The sequence below is a fragment of the Hyperoodon ampullatus genome, assembly GCF_949752795.1.
Source record: "Hyperoodon ampullatus genome assembly, chromosome: 5".
Lineage (NCBI taxonomy): Eukaryota > Metazoa > Chordata > Mammalia > Artiodactyla > Ziphiidae > Hyperoodon > Hyperoodon ampullatus.
In genome coordinates this window covers 54,545,811-54,567,088 of record NC_136918.1, presented here as the reverse complement: position 1 = coordinate 54,567,088, position 21,278 = coordinate 54,545,811, and the positions used below count along the sequence as shown (strand labels likewise).

At 36.1% G+C, this 21,278-nt stretch overlaps 1 protein-coding gene across 1 annotated transcript in view; it reads left to right on the top strand.

Moving 5' to 3' along the window:
* NAALADL2 (N-acetylated alpha-linked acidic dipeptidase like 2) overlaps window positions 1-21,278 on the top strand; it is a gene marked incomplete at its 3' end in the record, with an annotated part of 1,068,176 nt that overhangs the window by 420,724 nt on the left and 626,174 nt on the right. The window contains exon 3 of the mRNA XM_079705513.1: window positions 10,101-10,374. Coding sequence (XP_079561639.1) covers window positions 10,101-10,374 — 274 coding nt within the window. The remainder of the gene's footprint in view (window positions 1-10,100; window positions 10,375-21,278) is intronic.

Sequence of the window (21,278 nt, the reverse complement as noted above, 5' to 3'; positions counted from 1 at the left end):
ATTACAAAGCTATAGTGATCAAAAGATTATTTTGTCATCAAAACACATCAATGATCTGTTTGATCAAAAATGATCAATGAAAAAAATTAACCATAGAAAATAGGTCAATGGAACAGAATAGAGAGCCCAGAAATAAACCAAATATATATGGTCAATTAATTTTTGATCAAGGAGGAAAGAACACAATGGGGAAAGAATAGTGTCTTCAATAAATCGTGTCAGGAAAACAATATACACATGCAAAAGAAACCCCTATCTTACTCCATCATAAATATTAACTTGAAATGGATTAAGGACTTAAATCTAAGACCCAAAACTGCAATACTCCTAAAAAGGAATAGTTCTTGACATTGATCTTGGCAATTTTTTTTTAATTTTTTTATTATTTTTTTTTTATTAGTTTCTGCTTTATAACAAAGTGAATCAGTCATACATATACATCTGTTCCCACATCCCCTCCCTCATGCATCTCCCTCCCTCCCACCCTCCCCATCCCACCCCTCCAGGCGGTCACAAAGCACCGAGCTGATCTCCCTGTGCTCTGCGGCTCCTTCCCACTATCTATCTACCTTACGTTTGGTAGTGTATATATGTCCATGCCTCTCTTTCCCTTTGTCACAGCTTACCCTTCCCCTTCCCCATATCCTCAAGTCCGTTCTCTAGTAGGTCTGTGTCTTTATTCCCGTTTTACCCCTAGGTTCTTCATGACATTTTTTTTTTTTTTTTAAATTCCATATATATGTGTTAGCATACGGTATTTGTCTTTCTCTTTCTGACTTACTTCACTCTGTATGACAGACTCTAGGTCTATCCACCTCATTACAAATAGCTCAGTTTCGTTTCTTTTTATGGCTGAGTAATATTCCATTGTATATATGTGCCACATCTTCTTTATCCATTCATCCGATGATGGACACTTAGGTTGTTTCCAGCTCCGGGCTATTGCGAATAGAGCTGCAATGAACATTTTGGTACATGTCTCTTTTTGAATTATGGTTTTCTCAGGGTATATGCCTAGTAGTGGGATTGCTGGGTCATATGGTAGTTCTATTTTTAGTTTTTTAAGGAACCTCCATACTGTTCTCCATAGTGGCTGTACCAATTCACATTCCCACCAGCAGTGCAAGAGTGTTCCCTTTTCTCCACACCCTCTCCAGCATTTATTGTTTCTAGATTTCTTGATGATGGCCATTCTGACTGGTGTGAGATGATATCTCATTGTAGTTTTGATTTGCATTTCTCTAATGATTAATGATGTTGAGCATTCTTTCATGTGTTTGTTGGCAGTCTGTATATCTTCTTTGGAGAAATGCCTATTTAAGTCTTCTGCCCATTTTTGGATTGGGTTGTTTGTTTTTTTGCTATTGAGCTGCATGAGCTGCTTATAAATTTTGGAGATTAATCCTTTGTCAGTTGCTTCAATTGCAAATATTTTCTCCCATTCTGAGGGTTGTCTTTTGGTCTTGTTTATGGTTTCCTTTGCTGTGCAAAAGCTTTGAAGTTTCATTAGGTCCCATTTGTTTATCTTTGTTTTTATTTCCATTTCTCTAGGAGGTGGGTCCAAAAGGATCTTGCTGTGATTTATGTCATAGAGTGTTCTACCTATGTTTTCCTCTAAGACTTTGATAGTTTCTGGCCTTACATTTAGGTCTTTAATCCATTTTGAGCTTATTTTTGTGTATGGTGTTAGGGAATGATCTAATCTCATACTTTTACATGTCCCTGTCCAGTTTTCCCAGCACCACTTATTGAAGAGGCTGTCCTTTCTCCACTGTACATTCCTGCCTCCTTTATCAAAGATAAGTTGGCCATATGTGCGTGGGTTTATCTCTGGGCTTTCTATCCTGATCCACTGATCTATCTTTCTGTTTTTATGCCAGTACCACACTGTCTTAATTACTGTAGCTTTGTAGTATAGTCTGAAGTCAGGCAGCCTGATTCCTCCAGCTCCGTTTTTCGTTCTCAAGATTGCTTTGGCTATTCGGGGTCTTTTGTTTTTCCAAACAAATTTTGAAATTTTTTGTTCTACTTCTGTGAAAAATGCCAGTGGTAGTTTGATAGGGATTGCATTGAATCTGTAGATTGCTTTGGGTAGTAGAGTCATTTTCACAATATTGATTCTTCCAATCCAGGAGCATGGTATATCTCTCCATCTATTTATATCATCTTTAATTTCTTTCATCAGTGTCTTATAATTTTCTGCATACAGGTCTTTTGTCTCCTTAGGTAGGTTTATTCCTAGATATTTTATTCTTTTTGTTGCAATGGTAAATGGGAGTGTTTTCTTGATTTCATTTTCAGATTTTTCATCATTAGTGTACAGGAATGCCAGAGATTTCTGTGCATTAATTTTGTATCCTGCTACTTTACCAAATTCATTGATTAGCTCTAGTAGTTTTTTGGTAGCATCTTTAGGATTCTCTATGTATAGTATCATGTCATCTGCAAACAGTGACAGCTTTACTTCTTCTTTTCCAATTTGGATTCCTTTTATTTCCTTTTCTTCTCTGATTGCTGTGGCTAAACCTTCCAAAACTAGGTTGAATAAGACTGGTGAGAGTGGGCAGCCTTGTCTTGTTCCTGATCTTAGTGGAAATGGTTTCAGTTTTTCACCATTGAGGACAATGTTGGCTGTGGGTTTGTCATATATGGCCTTTATTATGTTGAGGAAAGTTCCCTCTATGCCTACTTTCTGCAGGGTTTTTATCATAAATGGGTGTTGAATTTTGTCGAAAGCTTTCTCTGCATCTATTGAGATGATCATATGGTTTTTCTCCTTCAACTTGTTAATATGGTGTATCACATTGATTGATTTGCGTATATTGAAGAATCCTTGCATTCCTGGAATAAACCCCACTTGATCATGGTGTATGATCCTTTTAATGTGCTGTTGGATTCTGTTTGCTTGTATTTTGTTGAGGATTTTTGCATCTATGTTCATCAGTGATATTGGCCTGTAGTTTTCTTTCTTTGTGACATCCTTGCCTGGTTTTGGTATCAAGGTGATGGTGGCCTCATAGAATGAGTTTGGGAGTGTTCCTTCCTCTGAAATTGTTTGGAAGAGTTTGAGAAGGATGGGTGTTAGCTCTTCTCTAAATGTTTGATAGAATTCGCCTGTGAAGCCATCTGGTCCTGGGCTTTTGTTTGATGGAAGATTTTTAATCACAGTTTCAATTTCAGTGCTTGTGATTGGTCTATTCATATTTTCTATTTCTTCCTGAGTCAGTCTTGGCAGGTTGTGCATTTCTAAGAATTTGTCCATTTCTTCCAGGTTGTCCATTTTATTGGCATAGAGTTGCTTATAGTAATCTCTCATGATCTTTTGTATTTCTGCAGTGTCAGTTGTTACTTCTCCTTTTTCATTTCTAATTCTACTGATTTGAGTCTTCTCCCTTCTTTTCTTGATGAGTCTGGCTAATGGTTTGTCAATTTTGTTTATCTTCTCAAAGAACCAGCTTTTAGTTTGGTTGATCTTTGCTATCGTTTCCTTCATTTCTTTTTCATTTATTTCTGATCTGATCTTTATGATTTCTTTCCTTCTGCTAACTTTGGGGGTTTTTTTTTCTTCTTTCTCTAATTGCTTTAGGTGCAGGGTCAGGTTGTTTACTCGAAATGTTTCCTGTTTCTTAAGGTGGGATTGTATTGCTATAAACTTCCCCCTTAGAACTGCTTTTGCTGCGTCCCATAGGTTTTGGGTCGTCGTGTCTCCATTGTCATTTGTTTCTAAGTATTTCTTAATTTCCTCTTTGATTTCTTCAGTGATCACTTCATTATTGAGTAGTGTATTGTTTAGCCTCCATGTGTTTGTATTTTTTACAGATCTTTTCCTGTAATTGATGTCTAGTCTCATAGCATTGTGGTCGGAAAAGATACTTGATACAATTTCAATTTTCTTAAATTTACCAAGGCTTGATTTGTGACCCAAGATATGATCTATCCTGGAGAATGTTCCATGAGCACTTGAGAAAAATGTGTATTCTGTTGTTTTTGGGTGGAATGTCCTATAAATATCAATTAAGTCCATCTTGTTTAATGTATCATTTAAAGCTTGTGTTTCCTTATTTATTTTCATTTTGGATGATCTGTCCATTGGTGAAAGTGGGGTGTTAAAGTCCCCTACTATGATTGTGTTACTGTCGATTTCCCCTTTTATGGCTGTTAGTATTTGCCTTATGTATTGAGGTGCTCCTATGTTGGGTGCATAAATATTTACAATTGTTATATCTTCTTCTTGGATCGATCCCTTTATCGTTATGTAGTGTCCTTCTTTGTCTCTTCTAATAGTCTTTATTTTAAAGTCTATTTTGTCTGATATAAGAATTGCTACTCCAGCTTTCTTTTGATTTCCATTTGCATGGAATATCTTTTTCCATCCCCTTACTTTCAATCTGTATGTGTCTCTAGGTCTGAAGTGGGTCTCTTGTAGACAGCATATATATGGGTCTTGTTTTTGTATCCATTCAGCCACTCTGTGTCTTTTGGTGGGAGCATTTAGTCCATTTACATTTAAGGTAATTATTGATATGTATGTTCCTATTCCCATTTCCTTAATGGCTTTGGGTTCGTTATTGTAGGTATAGTCCTTCTGTTGTGTTTCTTGCCTAGAGAAGTTCCTTTAGCATTTGTTGTAAAGCTGGTTTGGTGGTGCTGAACTCTCTCAGCTTTTGCTTGTCTGTAAACGTTTTAATTTCTCCATCAAATCTGAATGAGATCCTTGCTGGGTAGAGTAATCTTGGTTGCAGGTTTCTCTCCTTCATCACTTTAATTATGTCCTGCCACTCCCTTCTGGCTTGTAGAGTTTCTGCTGAGAGATCAGCTGTTAACCTGATGGGGATTCCCTTGTGTGTTATTTGTTGTTTTTCCCTTGCTGCTTTTAATATGATTTCTTTGTGTTTAATTTTTGACAGTTTGATTAATATGTGTCTTGGCGTATTTCTTCTTGGATTTATTCTGTATGGGACTCTCTGTGCCTCCTGGACTTGATTAACTATTTCCTTTCCCATATTAGGGAAGTTTTCAACTATAATCTCTTCAAATATTTTCTCAGTCCCTTTCTTTTTCTCTTCTTCTTCTGGAACCCCTATAATTCGAATGTTGGTGCGTTTAATGTTGTCCCAGAGGTCTCTGAGACTGTCCTCTGTTCTTTTCATTCTTTTTTCTTTATTTTTCTCTGCATCAGTTATTTCCACTATTTTATCTTCCACCTCACTTATCCGTTCTTCTGCCTCAGTTATTCTGCTATTGATCCCATCTAGAGTATTTTTCATTTCATTTATTGTGTTTTTAATCAATGCTTCATTCATCTTTAGTTCTTCTAGGTCCTTGTTAACTGTTTCTTGCATATTGTCTATTCTATTTCCAAGATTTTGGATCTGGGAAATAGAATCTTGGATCAGCTTTACTATCATTATTCTGAATTCTTTTTCAGGTAGACTGCCTATTACCTCTTCATTTGTTAGGTCTGGTACGTTTTTATCTTGCTCCTTCACCTGCTGTGTGTTTTTCTGCTTTCTCATTTTGCTTATGTTACTGTGTTTGGGGTCTCCTTTTTGCAGGCTGCAGATTCGTAGTTCCCGTTGTTTTTGGTGTCTGTCCCCCGTGGCTAAGGTTGTTTCAGTAGGTTGTGTAGGCTTCCTGGTGGGGGGACTAATGCCTGTGTTCTGGTGGTTGAAGCTCGATCTTGTCTTTCTGGTGGACAGGTCCACGTCTGGTGGTGTGTTTTGGGGTGCCTGTGGCCTTATTATGTTTTTAGGTAGCCTCTCTGCTAATGGGTGGGGTTGTGTTCCTGCCTTGCTAGTTGCTTGGCATAGGGTGACCAGCACTGTAGCTTGCTGGTCGTTGACTGAAGCTGGGTGCTGGTGTTGAGATGCAGATCCCTGGGAGATTTTTGCCACTTGATATTATGTGGAGCTGGGAGGTCTCTTGTGGACCCATGTCCTGAAGTTGGCTCTCCCACTTCAGAGGCACAGCACTAACTCCTGGCTGCAGCACCAAGAGCCTTTCATCCACCCGGCTCAGAATAACAGTGAGAAAAAGTAGAAAGAAATAATTAGTAGAAGAAAGAAAGAGAGATTGAAAGAAAGGAAGAAGGGAAGTAAGGAAGGAAGGAAGAAAGAAAGAAAGGAGGGAGGGAGGAAGGATGGAAAGAAAGGAAAGAAAGGAGGGAGGGAGGGAGGAATGAAAGCAAAAGGAAGAGTGAATGGAAGAAGAGAGGGAGGGAGGGAGGAAGGAAAGAAAGAAAGAAAGACAGGAGGGAGGGAGGAAGGAAAGAAAAAGAAAGTGGAAAGAAGAAGGGTGGGAGGGAGGGAGGGATGGAGGAAAGAAAAAGAAAGAAGGAAAGGAGGAGCGGAGGGAGGGAGGAAGGGAAGGGAGGAAAAAAAGAAAGAGCAGGTAAAGTAAAATAGAATAAAGTATGAAATATAGTAGCGTTATTAAAATTAAAAAGTAATTATTGAAAAAAAACACGGACCGAAAGAACCCTGGGACATATGGTGGAAGCAAAGCTATACAGAGAGAATCTTACACAGAAGATTACACATACACATTCACAAAAAGAGAGCAGGGGGAAAAATCAAAAATCTTGCTCTCCAAGTCCACCTCCTCGATTTGGGATAATTCGTTGTAAAAAGAGGAAAAGGGCGAAAAGTCTGAAATCTTGCTAAGTCCACCTCCTTAATTTGAGATAATTCGTTGTAAAAAGAGGGAAAAAAAGGGGGGGAAAGTCTTAAATCTTGTCCTCAAGGTCCACTTCCTCAATTTGGGATGATTCGCTGTCCATTCATGCACTCCACAGACGCAGGGCACATCAAATGGACCGTGGAGTTTTAATCCGCTGCCTCGGAGGCTGCACAGAGAGATTTCCCTGTCTCTGCTCTCACAGCTCCCGGGTCTCAGCCTTGGACCTGGCCCCGCCTCTGCGCGTAGGTCGCCGGAGGGCGTCCGTTCTTCGCTCAGACAGGACGGGTTTAAAGGAGCCGCTGATTCGGGGGCTCTGGCTCACTCAGGCAGAGGGGAGGGAGGGGAATGCCCTCTCCTCGCGCACCAGGCAACAAAAGGGAAAAAAGTCTCTTGCCTCTCCGGTAGCTCCAGACCCTTTCCCCGGACTCCCTCCGGGCTAGCACTAACCCCTTCAGGGTCTCTTCCTGCCGCCAGCCCCAGACCTCTCCCTGCGCTCCGACTGAAAGCCGATACCCGAGCCTCAGCTCCCAGCCCCGCCCGCCCTGGCGGCCGAGCAGACAAGTCTCTCGGGCTGGTGTGTGCCTGAGGGCACCAATCCTCTGTGCCAAAATCTCTCTGCTTTGCCCTCCACACCCCTGTTGCTGTGCTCTCCTCCGCTACTCCGAAGCTTTCCCCCTCCGCCACCTGCAGTCTCCGCCCTCGAAGGGGCTTGTAGTGTGTAGAAACCTTCCCTCCTTCACGGCTCCCTCCCACTGGTGCAGGTCCCGTCCATATCCTATTGTCTCTGTTTATTCTTTTTTTCTTTTGACCTACCCAGGTATGTGGGGAGTTTCTTGCCTTTTGGGGGGTCTGAGGTCTTCTGTCAGCGTTCAGTAGGTGTTCTGTTGGAGTTGTTCCACGTGTAGATGAATTTCTGATGTATCTGTGGGGCGGAAGGTGATCTCCGCGTCTTACTCTTCCGCCATCTTCCTCCGGCTCCGGCAATTTTTTTTTGATAAGACAACAAGCACAGGCACAAAGCAAAAATATACACGTTGGACTATATCAAACTAAAAAGCTTATGCACAGCAAAGGAAATGATTAACAAAATAAAAAGGCAACCTATGGAATAGGAGAAAATATCCAACATATATCTAATAAGGGGATAGTATCTAAAATATATAAGAAACTCACACAATTCAATAGCAAAAAAAAAAAACCCAAACAATCTAGTTAAAAACTGGGCAAAGGACCTTAGTATTTCTCCAAAGAAGATATATAGGTGACCAATAGATACATGAAAGGTTCTCAACATCATCGGGGAATACAAAGCAAAACCACAATGAAATATCACCTCACACCTGTTAGGAGGTCTGTCAAAAAGACTAGATAGCAAATGCTGGTGAGGGTGTGAATAAAAGGTAAAATTGTACACTGTTGGTGGGAATGTAAACTGGTAGAGCCATTATGGAAAATAGTATAGAGGTTCCTCAAAAAATTAAATCTAGAACTACCACAATTCAGCTGTACTACTTCTGTGTATATAGCCAAAGAAAATGAAATCAGTATCTAAAAGAGATATCTGCACTTCCATGTTTATTGCAACATTATTCACAATAGCCAAAGTATGAAAACAACCTAAGTGTTCATGGACAGATGAATGGATAAAGAAAAGTGGTGTGTATATACAATGGAATATTATTCGGCCTTAAAAAAGGAGATCATGCCATTTGCGACAATGTAGATGAATTCAGAGAACACTGTGATAAGTGCAATAAGCCAGACCAAGAAAGCCAGAGACTGCATCATATCACTTATATGTTGAATCTTAAAAGAAAAAAGTCAAACTCTTGGAAACAGGGTAGAATCATAGTTGTCAGGGACTGGGAGTTGAGGGAAATGGGGAGATGTTGATCAAAGAATAGAAGCCTTCAGTTATAAGATGAATAAGTTCTGAGAATCTAACATATAGCATGGTGACTATAGTTAACAATACTATTGCATTCTTGAATTTTGCCAAGAGAGTAAATCTTAAGTGGTCTCAACACACACAGGCACACAACTAAGTAACAAACGTGAGTTGATGGATGTGTTAATTTAATTGTGATAATCATTTCACGCCATACATGTATATTAAATCATCATGTTGTACACTTTAAATATATACAATTTCATTTGTCAATTATACCACAAAAAGCGTCCCCACCAAAAAAAGAAAAAAAATACAAGGCTGACCAGTATTATTCAGAATAAAAAGTAGAATTCTTCCCATAAGTTTTTCCATAAAATTTACATGACACTGATGATTGGTAAAATTAGATTTTTTTTTAAAGAATAGAAATAACCTTAAAAAGGAAACAACTGGTAAATTGTCATTGCACCTTCCTGTATACACCAGCTTTTAAGCTGTGTCAACAGACCTTTTTTTCTCCAGTAATGTTTTCCTATACCATCCTATGTATTTTTTTTCCATTGTGCCTGTTTCTTATTCTTTTTTCAAATATGTTCCATTTGAAGGTTCTTGAATAAATAGGGTCCTAAAATAAGGATGTGTGAGAAAAATAATTTGATGGGCAAAAATGACAACTATAGTAAAATATCCACTTAGGTATTAGTTTGAATAGCAATAAAATGCTTATAGGAAGATAAATTTTTGCTGAAAAAAGAGCTGGTTCCTTTGCATTCTAGCCCAAAACAAAGCAAAACATTATTAAATTTTCATTTTTTAATTTCCCATATCTCATGCTTTTCTAGGTTCTATGCATTTTTTAAACAGAGCTTGTCTGGTTTCTAGGATGTTCTAAGCAAAAATAGTGTCAGTATGGGTTATGGAACAAGTATAGGAATAATTATATAGACTACACAGCAAGAACACACAAAAATTAACTTCATATTGGTTTGACAATCTGTGGTTGGTTTTATGACAATATACTGATTTTATTGCATATCATTATGTTCATAGCATCATGTAATTTGGCATGTAATTTGTATCAGAAGAGTTCCCTCTGAATCATTTTTAAAATACCAATAGCTGTGTATTAATCACATAGCTTTATAAGTAATCATATTAACTACAGTGCAGAACTGTCTCAACCAACATGACTCCTAGGTTTGGAGCTGAGTTTTAAATAGATTATGTTGTTGTCAATAGAAGGATCAGAAGTAATAAAAGAGCTAGCTTGTATTAATTATTCTCTTCTCTGTAGTCCCATAGTCCTTTATTGGTTCTTAATTTGAGTTTAATTCATTCTGCTTTGATTTTGTGTAATTTCTGTAAAGCTCATCACCTCTACCAAATTGTGAATTTATTGTGTAGTGTCCTGTCTCACGCATATTTCACATCCCACATCTATTAATAATGGTTCATATACTGAAGTACCACAACTTGAAAGAATAAAGATTTCCTTTTTTTTTTTAGAATATGTCTTTTAAATTTCTTTCAGAAATTTGGTACAACTGTACAAAAGTGAAAATGACATAGAAATTTCAAAGAAGATTAAGACTCAGTGGACTTCTTTGGGCCTAGAAGATGTACAGTTTGTAAATTATTCTGTGCTGCTGAACCTGCCAGGCCCTTCTCCCAGCTCAGTGACTCTAAGCAGCAGTGGCCAGTGCTTTCATCCTAATGGCCAGCCTTGCGGTGAAGAAGCCAGACAACACAGCAGCCAAGATCCACTCTACTCATATGCAGCCTATTCTGCCAGTGGAACTCTCAAGGTAATATGACCATTTGTCTCTGTCATTTACAGTGAAATGAAATTAGAAAACAACAGCTTTCATCTAAAATGAACTAACTGGCAAGAAGCAACATACCAAAGCAACCATTAAATGTTCTCAGTGTGGAGGTGCCAGGAAAGGGGAAGGAAGATTTGAATTGCCTGACCCTTTTCTTGTCATATTTTGAAAGTGAAGACATGTTAGAAGAATTTAATTTAAAAGTGTTGAGTGTGTGACTGAGTCATTCACATTTTGCCTAATCTTTACAGTGTGTGTTCATTTTGTTCTTTGGTTCTGAAGAGGCAAATTTTAATAGATCAATGTGGACAGAAAGAATAGAAACAGAAGCAGTTGTGTTTTGAAATTGTGTATGCACACAAGAAATGAAGTGGAAAATTGATGTGATTATTCACACATTTAAGATTTGACATACAGTGTGTCTGCTTTATGATGGAAAATATAAACAAGGGACCAGGTGTGAATTATTGCTTTAGCCTTTCTGGGTTAGCTGGTTTTTTGATTTGGTGGTTTTTTGACATTGTGGTTAAATGCACAGCTTCTAGAGCCACGTGGACTAGTTTCAAATCTCAGATCCCCAATTACCACTGTTAATTAAGCATATAGGGCTGAGTTTTCTCATCTCTGTAATGGGGATAATAATAGTTCCATCTTCATAATCTTGTTATGAGAATTAAATTAATTAATATATGTAAATCTTGGAGGATAGAGCTTAGCCTATGGTAAGGACAAGAGAGCAGTTAGATACCATAGCATTTAATTGGTCACTAGTTTCCTTTATATAGGCAACTTTTCCATCTCCATGTAAAAATCTCATTTGAATAAACACATTCAGTTTTTTATAAAACTATTGATTTCTTCTACAGATTTTATATGAATGAAATACTGCTTCTGATTGTTTATTATTGGCACAGATTTTTAAGAATCCAACTTATTATTAACTCTGATTAAGATGATTAATTTAAATTACTTAAAGTTACATTGCAGAAATACATGCTTGTTCCCAATTAAAAAAAATTTTTTTTTCGGGTGCAGCATGAAGAGAAGCAGTTAAACACTGCTTTGGCATTGTTCTTGTTCTGTGTTATAACATTCTCTGATATTTAGCAGAACCGCATATAACCAGCACCACCTTGAAAGCCTTTTTATTAATTAAAAGTTAACATAATATTAAATGTCTGTAATATTTCTAGTGTAGGACTCATGATTTGACTTGATGAATATACACTATGTCTGATAGGCAATAATGGAAAAGTACTTGTGTACTAATGGAAATAGAGGGAGGCCGCCAGCATTCTTTCTTCGGTTCAGAAACTTTGGTCCCAAGTCGAGATTCTAAAGTTACCCCACATATTTTAGACTCCCAACCCTGCATAAGTCCCACACATTTCCAGGCTCCTCTTTATCCTGGTTTATTCAAGTACAGCACAGTCATCTCCTTTCTTAAACAAAAGCATTTCCAAAACACAGAACAATAACAAAACCCCAGAAGCTTGAGTGGATCCTTGGAATCACCCCCATCTATTTTCTTTCCAGTTTCCTCTGGCAAACATTCATTATTCCTCGACTGAGGTGATATGGAAAAGCTGTGGAACTATAGCTTGTGTCTCAGTTGCCTCGTGTGTACCTCTTTAATAATTGCCTGGGCACATGGGATTTTTGTTTTATATTCCTGTGTAACCATATCTCTGAGGGATTTTCACACATTTGTCTTATCAGTTATGTGTTTAAATTTTCTCTTTGTTTCATATGAAAGAAAACCAAGGTCTACTATAGAATCATGAAGTAGTTAAGTGTCTGCGAAGTCATAAGTCATGGAACTCTAGTATTATCTTGGTAGGAATGCAAATTGGTGCAGCCACTTTGGAAAACAGTATGGAGGTTCCTCAAAAAACTAAAAACAGAATTACCACATGACTGAGCAATTCCACTTCTGGGTATATATTCGAAGAAAACAAAAACACTAACTCAAAAAAATACACCCACCCCAATGTTCATAGCAGTGTAATTTTTTACACACACACACACAGGCGCCCACACACAATGGATTATTACACAGCCATAAAAAGTGAAATTTTGCCATTTGAAACAACATGGATGGACCTGGAGAGTATTATGCTTAGGGAAATGTCAGCCAGAGAAAGGCAAATACTCTATTTTATCACTTATGTGTGGAATCTAAAAAATAAAGTGAATGAATATAACAAAATAGAAAGAAACTCACAGATATAGACAACAAACTAGTGGTTACCAGTGAGGAGAGGGAAGGCGAAGGGCAAGATAGGAGATTAAGAAATACAAATTGCTATGTATAAAGTAAATAAGCTACAAAGATCTATCATACAGCACAGGGAATATGGCCAATATTTTATAATAACTTTAAATGGAGTATAATCTATAAAAATATTGAATCACTATGTTGCATACCTGAAACCAATATAATATTATAAATCAACTAGATTTGAATTTTAAAAATACCATTTTTAATAAAGTGCTGAAAAAGGTTTTAAATAATATAGCTATTAAAAGGGAGAAATAAAGTTAGCTATAGATGTAGAAGTGTATTCCATGTATGAAATATTAGGCCTAGTTAGAAGGGAATAATGTTAAAGGAACGAAAATGCAATTATGGATAAAACAAACACTTTGTATTTGAAGAACGTAATTTAAGAAATTAACCGTGCAAATTAGATGACAACATTGGCAATAAGTATTTTTAGAATTATGTTAATAATTCAAATCTATTACACTAAATACATAATAATTTAAAGATTTATATAAATAAAGGACATAATGTGATATTGACTTTTTAAACTTTTACTATTTTAGTATTATAATTTTCAAAAGCAAAGCAATTTCTTGGTAACTATTTTATATGCATATAGAATACTTGCATATATTTTATAGACATGTTTTAGATAGGTGTATTACTGAAACTCGCATATTCTAATTAATAGGACACTGGTGAATTTTCTGTGTCTCTTCAGACTATTTCCCAATTCAAATCAAGCTTGAGAGGTTGCTGCTGATGACTCAGGCATACCTACTTTTTGATTTTGACTACATTGTATTTGCATGAATTTCTATCAGGTAACGCCATTAACAAGTTCTTAAATTATTCTAGTCTGACTGCCAGCAAAGCTCCCCACTACTTTTGCTTTTGACAAGATTATTTGTAAAAGAGCCATGCCCTTTTTCTTTGAAGAGCTGTCATGTCCATTCATCATATGACCGTTTTGTATAAGCTTCCAATTTTTGCTTTCTGCTAACAGTCTAAACAGCATTTGTGATATCTGAGATCTACTTCGAAAACCTACTTAGTGCCAGCATGATGGATGGCATACTTTGCAACATTTTGTAATTCATTGTGCACTGGAAAGGTGACATTGTTTACCCCATCATAATGACAGGTGGGTCAGTAAAATGGTCCTAAGGAGAGTTGTCCTGTCAGATGCAAAATACATATTAAAATGGATACATAAATAATTTAGCATGAGTGAGGTTAGCTTCAGGGAATAAACAGTGATTTATATTTTTATTAAAGGGGAATATCAACTATAATATCATCATAATGTTAAAGACATTGATAGTGCTGGCAATGTCTAGTCAGTTTTATAAATAGAATATATGGCTTTATGTAATTCCTGTGAAGTTATTTCTTTTGTCCTTTGTGAAACCAGTACAGGTACAGAAAAGCAAAGGGAACAGTTAGTATTTAATATAGATTGGTCAGATTGGGTCTACCATGTTCTTACTTTGAAAAAGGGATTTATTTTTATTCCAATACATTTTATAAATTTTGAAGTTTTATTTCTGTTAAGCATTATTTTGTATCGGGAAGACAAGCCAAGTGATGCAGTTTTATGAAGAAACATTTTCAACAACTCATTAGCTGTGCATAAAATATTGTTACCAACACACTTCTCACTATCCCATTCCTCAGAAAACATAGCTCAGGAGCCCAGACTAGCAACCTTCCTTACCAGTTGCACATGTGTGGATTGGTTGCTTCAATTCTCTAAGCCTCAAAAGTCCTTATCTGTATAAGGGGAATAGTAATAGTACCTCAAATGATTGTTGTGAGGAAGAAATGATAGAAACCATGTCAAGGGCCTGGAACTTAGAAGCACTCAATAAATGTTAGCTATTGTTATTAGTAGTTGGTATAAAGTAGGTGCATTTAAATGTGAGAAATTAAGAAAATATCAGGGGCTTCCCTGGTGGCACAGTGGTTGAGAGTCTGCCTGCCGATGCAGGAGACACGGGTTCGTGCCCCGGTCCGGGAAGATCCCACATGCCGCGGAGTGGCTAGGCCCGTGAGCCATGGCCATTGGGCCTGCACGTCCGGAGCCTGTGCTCCGCAACGGGAGAGGCCACAACAGTGAGAGGCCTGCGTACCACAAAAAAAAAAAAAAAAAAAAAAAAAAAAGAAAATATCAGAACTACATATCATAAAATTTGGAGTACAAATGTTTACCACATTGCCTGAAAACAGTCTTCCTGTCTTCTATTCAACATGACAAATATTAATCATTAGGGAGGAAAATGCCTTAAGTATGAATACATAATAAAATAAATATAATTCCCTGACCACATTTTTCATTTAAAACTGAAAGCTAAAATAAATGAAGTATTTTATTTTTGAATGCAGAATGGCAAATCATGTCAAGTTGGGCCTGAAGATCGTTGCTTGTCTTTGTTTTGTGAAATATCATGACATAGTTTAACACATGAAATCTGAACACTGCATCAAATATTTTGTCAAAAAGTCTTAAAGAGGAAATAATCGCTGCATGGAATCCTTGGATAACTTGTAATCAGATGTCTATTTTCTCACGGCTAGGAAGACTTTGTCTTCCTCTTTTATTTTTAATATTCTCAAACAAAGGCAAACCTATCAGTGTTATGGCAGAAGGCAAAGCTATATGTATTTAGCTCTGAATGCTTCCTGTTACAGATAAAAATATCAGAAAGCTAAAGGAATAGAATGAAATTGTATTATTGTCTGGGTATGAAGATGAGGCTACTGTCTCACAAATAAAGAAATGTGAGCTTCGAGCAGTTTTTCAATGCTGAAAAGGATTTTGCATTTTATTTGTCTCCCCTCTTTTGTGGAATCCATCTTTTGGTCAGCAGTGCACAAATGTGAGATGAATGGCTTTGAACAAAGTTGTATGTAAGTGATTCACTTAAAAAAATCTACATAAAATCCCTTGGTTTAATATGATCTTCTGTTTCTGATTTCACGAACTCTGTGCAGTAACTGAGTTAACAAAATAATTTCAAAGCTGGCTGCTTTTTTATTTTTTTCAAGATAGCCCATGGGATTAGTTTCCACATATTTAAGGTATATATTTTTCATGGATTTAAAATTTCGTAGATAGAAGCATTTACAAATAAAAAAGTGATCTATCACAACGTAGTGTCCATAGTGAAATATTTGTTAGGGAGGTTGCATCTTATTCCTGGGAAAGAATAAAAGTCTATTTTACGAAATAAAAGTTTACAACAAAGATAGTTGAATTCACCTAAACAGTTAAAGTACAATGGACTATTTTTCTCCCTCTTCAGTAGCAGAAATATAGAATTTTGAGTGAGAAAGTGTTTGACTACAGTTTTCTTTTTTTTTTAATTAATTAATTAATTTATTTTGGGCTGTGTTGGGTCTTCGTTTCTGTGCAAGGGCTTTCTCTAGTTGCAGCAAGCGGGGGCCACTCTTCATCGCAGTGCACGGGCCTCTCACTGTCGCGGCCTCTCTTGTTGCGGAACATAGGCTCCAGATGCGTGGGCTCCATAGTTGTGGCTCACGGGCCCAGTTGCTCTGCGGCATGTAGGATCTTCCCAGACCAGGACTGAAACCCGTGTCCTCTGCACTGGCAGGCAGATTCTCAACCACTGCACCACCAGAGAAGCCCCTTGACTACAGATTTCTAATTTGACTGAAGTTACTTCTAAAGATTCTGAATCACCATAATTGTTGTTTGATAGAAAATTCTAGGTCAGAATTTTTAGTTTTAATATAAGTTAAAGCATACCACTTACAATGTTTTGATAACATAACTTTCTTAGCAGATTTAATATATAGTTTAATTTTCATAAAATGCCAGTATACAGTTTACAAATGAGATTTACCTCATTTCATTGGATACTGCAAATTCAGTGTTTTCAGAACTAGAGAGATCTGTGCAAAAGTTGGTCATTAGGTTTATGCACTATTTCAATACATTAATAGAGTTGATTTTAAAGGAAGCAGAATTCTATCATATTATGTTCATGGTCTCCAGGAAGAATTCTCTTGAAAGAATTTGCAACTCCTTCAATATCCTTACCTTAATAAGTTGAGTATCATTTATTAAATAAAGTACCCTTTGATTATTAATCTGTTTTAACTTGTATTTTAATTTGATACTGAAAGATAAACTGACTGATATAGAATTTAGCCTGCTGGCTGTCACTAATGTAACAAGAAACACTCAACATTTAGCAGGTATATACTGAGTGCCCTTTTTTATACTGATCACAGGAGCAAAATGATCCATAAGAAAGCTTTGGACACTGCCCACATGTAGCTGGCAGTCTAATAGGGGAAACTTGCTGTTAGGTAAGCAATTACACAACTGCATGGTGTCATCCTGCTATGAAAACTAGCAAGTTACCTAAATATTCTAGACTCCATTTCCTCATCTGTATAGTGGGCAGAAATATCGAGAAATATGAATGTTCTGAAGATTGACTGAAAACAACTGATGTAATCTCCATGGTAAAATGTCAAGCACAGAGGACATAAATGGTTAAGTATTGATTTTCTTTTTCCTTTTTTATCATAACAACCCTGTCCAATTTAACCCTTCTTATAATACACACGTGCATGCATGTGATCTATCCCTTTCTCTCTCTTTCTTCCTCCCTGCCTCTCTCTTTCTCTCTCTCTCCCCCCCCCCCCCCGCTTCTAAGGTTCTGTATTCAATTTCCAGTTTTCCAACAGCTGGGGTTCCCTGTGAACCTCCTCTTGTCCTTATCTCTCTCTTGCCATTACCCACCTCTTGCCCTGATCTACTGAATTTTTTTCCACTTTGCCAAGACCTAGGCACACGCTTCAACCTTCATCTCTAATGCATATCTTTTTTTTTCTAAATTACCTAGAAAATCCTTAAATAGTGCATTTTTTTCTTCCCAACAATTTGTTTTCTTAATTTAGTATACATTCTTATCCCAGGTTTGCATTATTTTGCCTGTTGACTTAGGAGATTATTGGTGTAAATATGGAAATGTAATCCTGACAGAACTTTGCTTCACTTTGGTTAAATTTCTATATTACAGTACTTTTTAACTTAATTTTCTCTCCTTTAGATGGATGTGCTTTATATGTTAGATTATAAAACATTTCACAAGTTGTTGAAAATGATTACTATATGCCAAGACAAGTGACTACTCTGGCTTATCTTTGTTTTTTCTGCTTTCAAAACATGGTCACTGTACACAAATAAAATAAATTATTCACTGTGCCATTAAGCACTGAATTTAGTATATCATAGTAGCAAATATTTTTTCAGCATGTGTTTATATTACAGTAATAAAAAGTGATAAAATTGACAAGCCATCCCTTTATCTGACCTTTTACACCGAAGACAACAGAATGAATTGTGTGTCTCATGCTTAATGCTGAATTCAGTTGAGATATACTAGTTTAGCGCACTTGCTAGTGTCCCTTCTGATCGGTTGGGAGTCTAATTTAACTGATTAGTTCTTCTGCTGTTCTAGTAATTAAATATTTTAAATAACTGAATATTATTTAAATTATTGATAGCTTTTTAATACTAAAATACTTAATATTTTATATATCTGGATGCCTATGCCAACCCCATCTTAACTGGTTTTTATTAGCTAGAATACTATTTTGAGAAGGAGCTTGAAAGGATTGATTAGTGATGTCTGCCACAAGGGTGGGAGGAAGCAGCATTGGCTTTCGTGTTTTAATACATTGTGGTTTTCATAATAAGGTCTATGATGAAAAGCCCTTCAGTGAACTTGAAACAAAAAGAACTAAGAAAGTACTAACAATATTTGAATTTTGAACTCTTCATCATTACTAATATACTGTTTTTTTAGAAAGGATAACAGTAAACATGGGAGGTTATTCTGATTTTACAAGTTTTTAATAAACATAAGCACTTTAATTTGAACAATATTCAAAAGCTAGATTACATAAAGTAGTAGTAAATTTCTAAAGTAAAATTTGTATTTAGATGAATAGTATTTCTGATAACCCTGTATTTTGTCAGTATGAGAACTGCTTGGGTTTACTATTTCTGACTTTGAGTAGAAAATTACTGTTTTAGTCAAAGCAGGCTTTTCAAATAGTCTGTACATTCAGAATCTCTCTTAGAGAAAACTGAGAGGATTCAGAGTGATTGATTTGGTTGAAAATGTCAAGTCTGAAAAATTTCAAGGCATACATCATTTCATAAGCATGAATAATTTTTGCTACCTCAGGTAGAAGAGAAACATGGCCCTGTATTATTCCTCAATGTGGAACCCAGGCCACCAGCAGGTGGAAGGCCCCAGAAACACTTCTCTGACCTGGCTACCTTCTGTGATTGTTCTATTAATTTTAGTTAGCTTACTACAGAAAATAACAATCCTATTCATTTCTCTTGTTTATTCTCTTCTGTTGCTTCTTCTCAGAATAGTCTCTCCACTTTTCCATAGAACATTTGGTGCTATAGAATGTCACTTTTTAATGTTTTGATTTTTAGTCATTACTAATTATTTGGTTTATGATTCCTTCTAATCACATATTTTACAGTGGATAGAAGATAATTGTATTGTTCGTTTCTAAAGTGTACCAGTATCCTCTTAGCTGTTATTATGTGGCTCATCTATTGTCATGCCAATATTTTTTCTTTTTTAACAAAGTATAAATATTTGATTTTCTATGACAATTGTTGTTTTTTAAGTTCTTTGTTCAAAAATTAACATATAAAATTTAAATAAAAATTAATGTGTAGACTTTTTAATATTTCTCTCTGGTAAAAAAACAATAATTAAAACAGAGCTAGTTTCCTTTCACTCTGCACCTCTCATTTTCTCTTTCCTATGTGTCAGGAAGTCCTCTATGTGTTAGGGCAAAACTGGTACACATAGAGTAAGTAGTTCAACAAGCACCTACATTCCTGTTCACTTCGTATTTCCAAAGACTACTCAGATGTCACTTAATACTTGATATCTGGACATAAGTTAAACATGGTATGCCAACTGGTAAGTGGACAGTTTTCTAGCATGACAGAATACATGCAATAAAGAGAGGTTCATTGTAGCAAAAAGAATGGTTGGAAAAAATGGCTTGACATTTTATCATGTCATTGTATATTGATTTGTCTCATAAAAATTCAATATGCTTTCTTGCATCTGTGATTTTCAGTTTACTTGAAGGTAAATATGAAAGACTTTTGGAAAGGACCTGGTTCAGAAGCATCCTTTGAAGACAATAGATAATTTTTATTATCACCTGTCAAACTGTCGGAACATTGAGACTTCTGTCAATATTGACTTTTAATGCATAGCCTCAAAGTACATAAACCAAAATAAATTAAGAAAATAATGCCCGTTTGGGGGAATATTTTTGTGGGATAAAACACTCTTACATGTTAAAATGGTTTAATCGTTTATATATGCTATTTATAGAAGATGAGTTGAAGAGCTCTTTAATTGAAATTGCCATTTTTGGTGTCATTTACAGAATTGGTATTTTAGTAACTGCCATATTTTTCTAGTATGTACACAAACAAAAAGTCATAGTCTGGTCTACACACTCTCAGACCAGTATGATTTTTCCCCAAACTCTCCTAAATATGAAAAGTATGTTCATTAATATAACCAAATGAACAATATCTCTGCTTTAAGATGTTATCAGTGAGTCATAATTAGTAGATAGCTTAGAAAGTTGAAATGGAAAATATGAATTCTCTCATTTTTACAATGTGATCATTAATATTATGTGATCATTTATTTTAATAGAGCTTTAAAATTGTAGATCAATAATTATTTATATGGTAATGGTATTAGCAGACTCAAAAATCAAATTAATAAGACACTGATTTAATCACATTTTAATAGGAGCAAAATTTTGATCAAAAACCATTCTGACAGAAGTAACTTTAACAATTAGGTTTTCTTGGCAGATACACTTGAAAGTATAGCTTAACTTTAGGGAGATACTGTAAACTGTAATCATTTCAATTCAAGACAGATAAGCCAACAATGTATGTAGGACACCTGGGTGAGAATGAATGTGTGATGGACCCTTTCCTGAAGAAATCACCCTGTAATTGAAATTGAAACTGATAGACACATATATGCATAAAGAGGTGAGTCTTAAGAGAGGCAGAAACAGGTCACTCTGGGAATCAAAGTAAAAAGATAAGTTCACATAAAAGTGGGCAACAGTCAAATACAATTCCTCAGGGAGGTAACGTTTGAAATGGGTTTTAAAGTATTAGTAAAGTTTTTATAGGTGCAGATGAAAGTAGTGGCTAAGGAAATATTTCATGCCAGAAATGTTTCCTTGAATAGTTAGATTTACCGATCTTTTGTTGGTATTCATATGTTCTTCAAATGAGTCTTCTGTGGAGGCGCTTTGTATAAAATTGGCTAAAGTACATTATAGCTCTGACTGAGAAGGGTGGGAAGTGAGAGGTCTGGATTCTTCATCTCCATTCTCTCACTATTTGCCACCACTAACATTTTATCAACACCTCAACATAGATATCCTATACGTTGAAACAGCACATTTATTTATTTATTTTTAACGTCTTTATGGGAGTATAATTGCCTTACATTGTTGTGTTAGTTTCTGCTGTATAACAAAGTGAATCAGCTATACATAT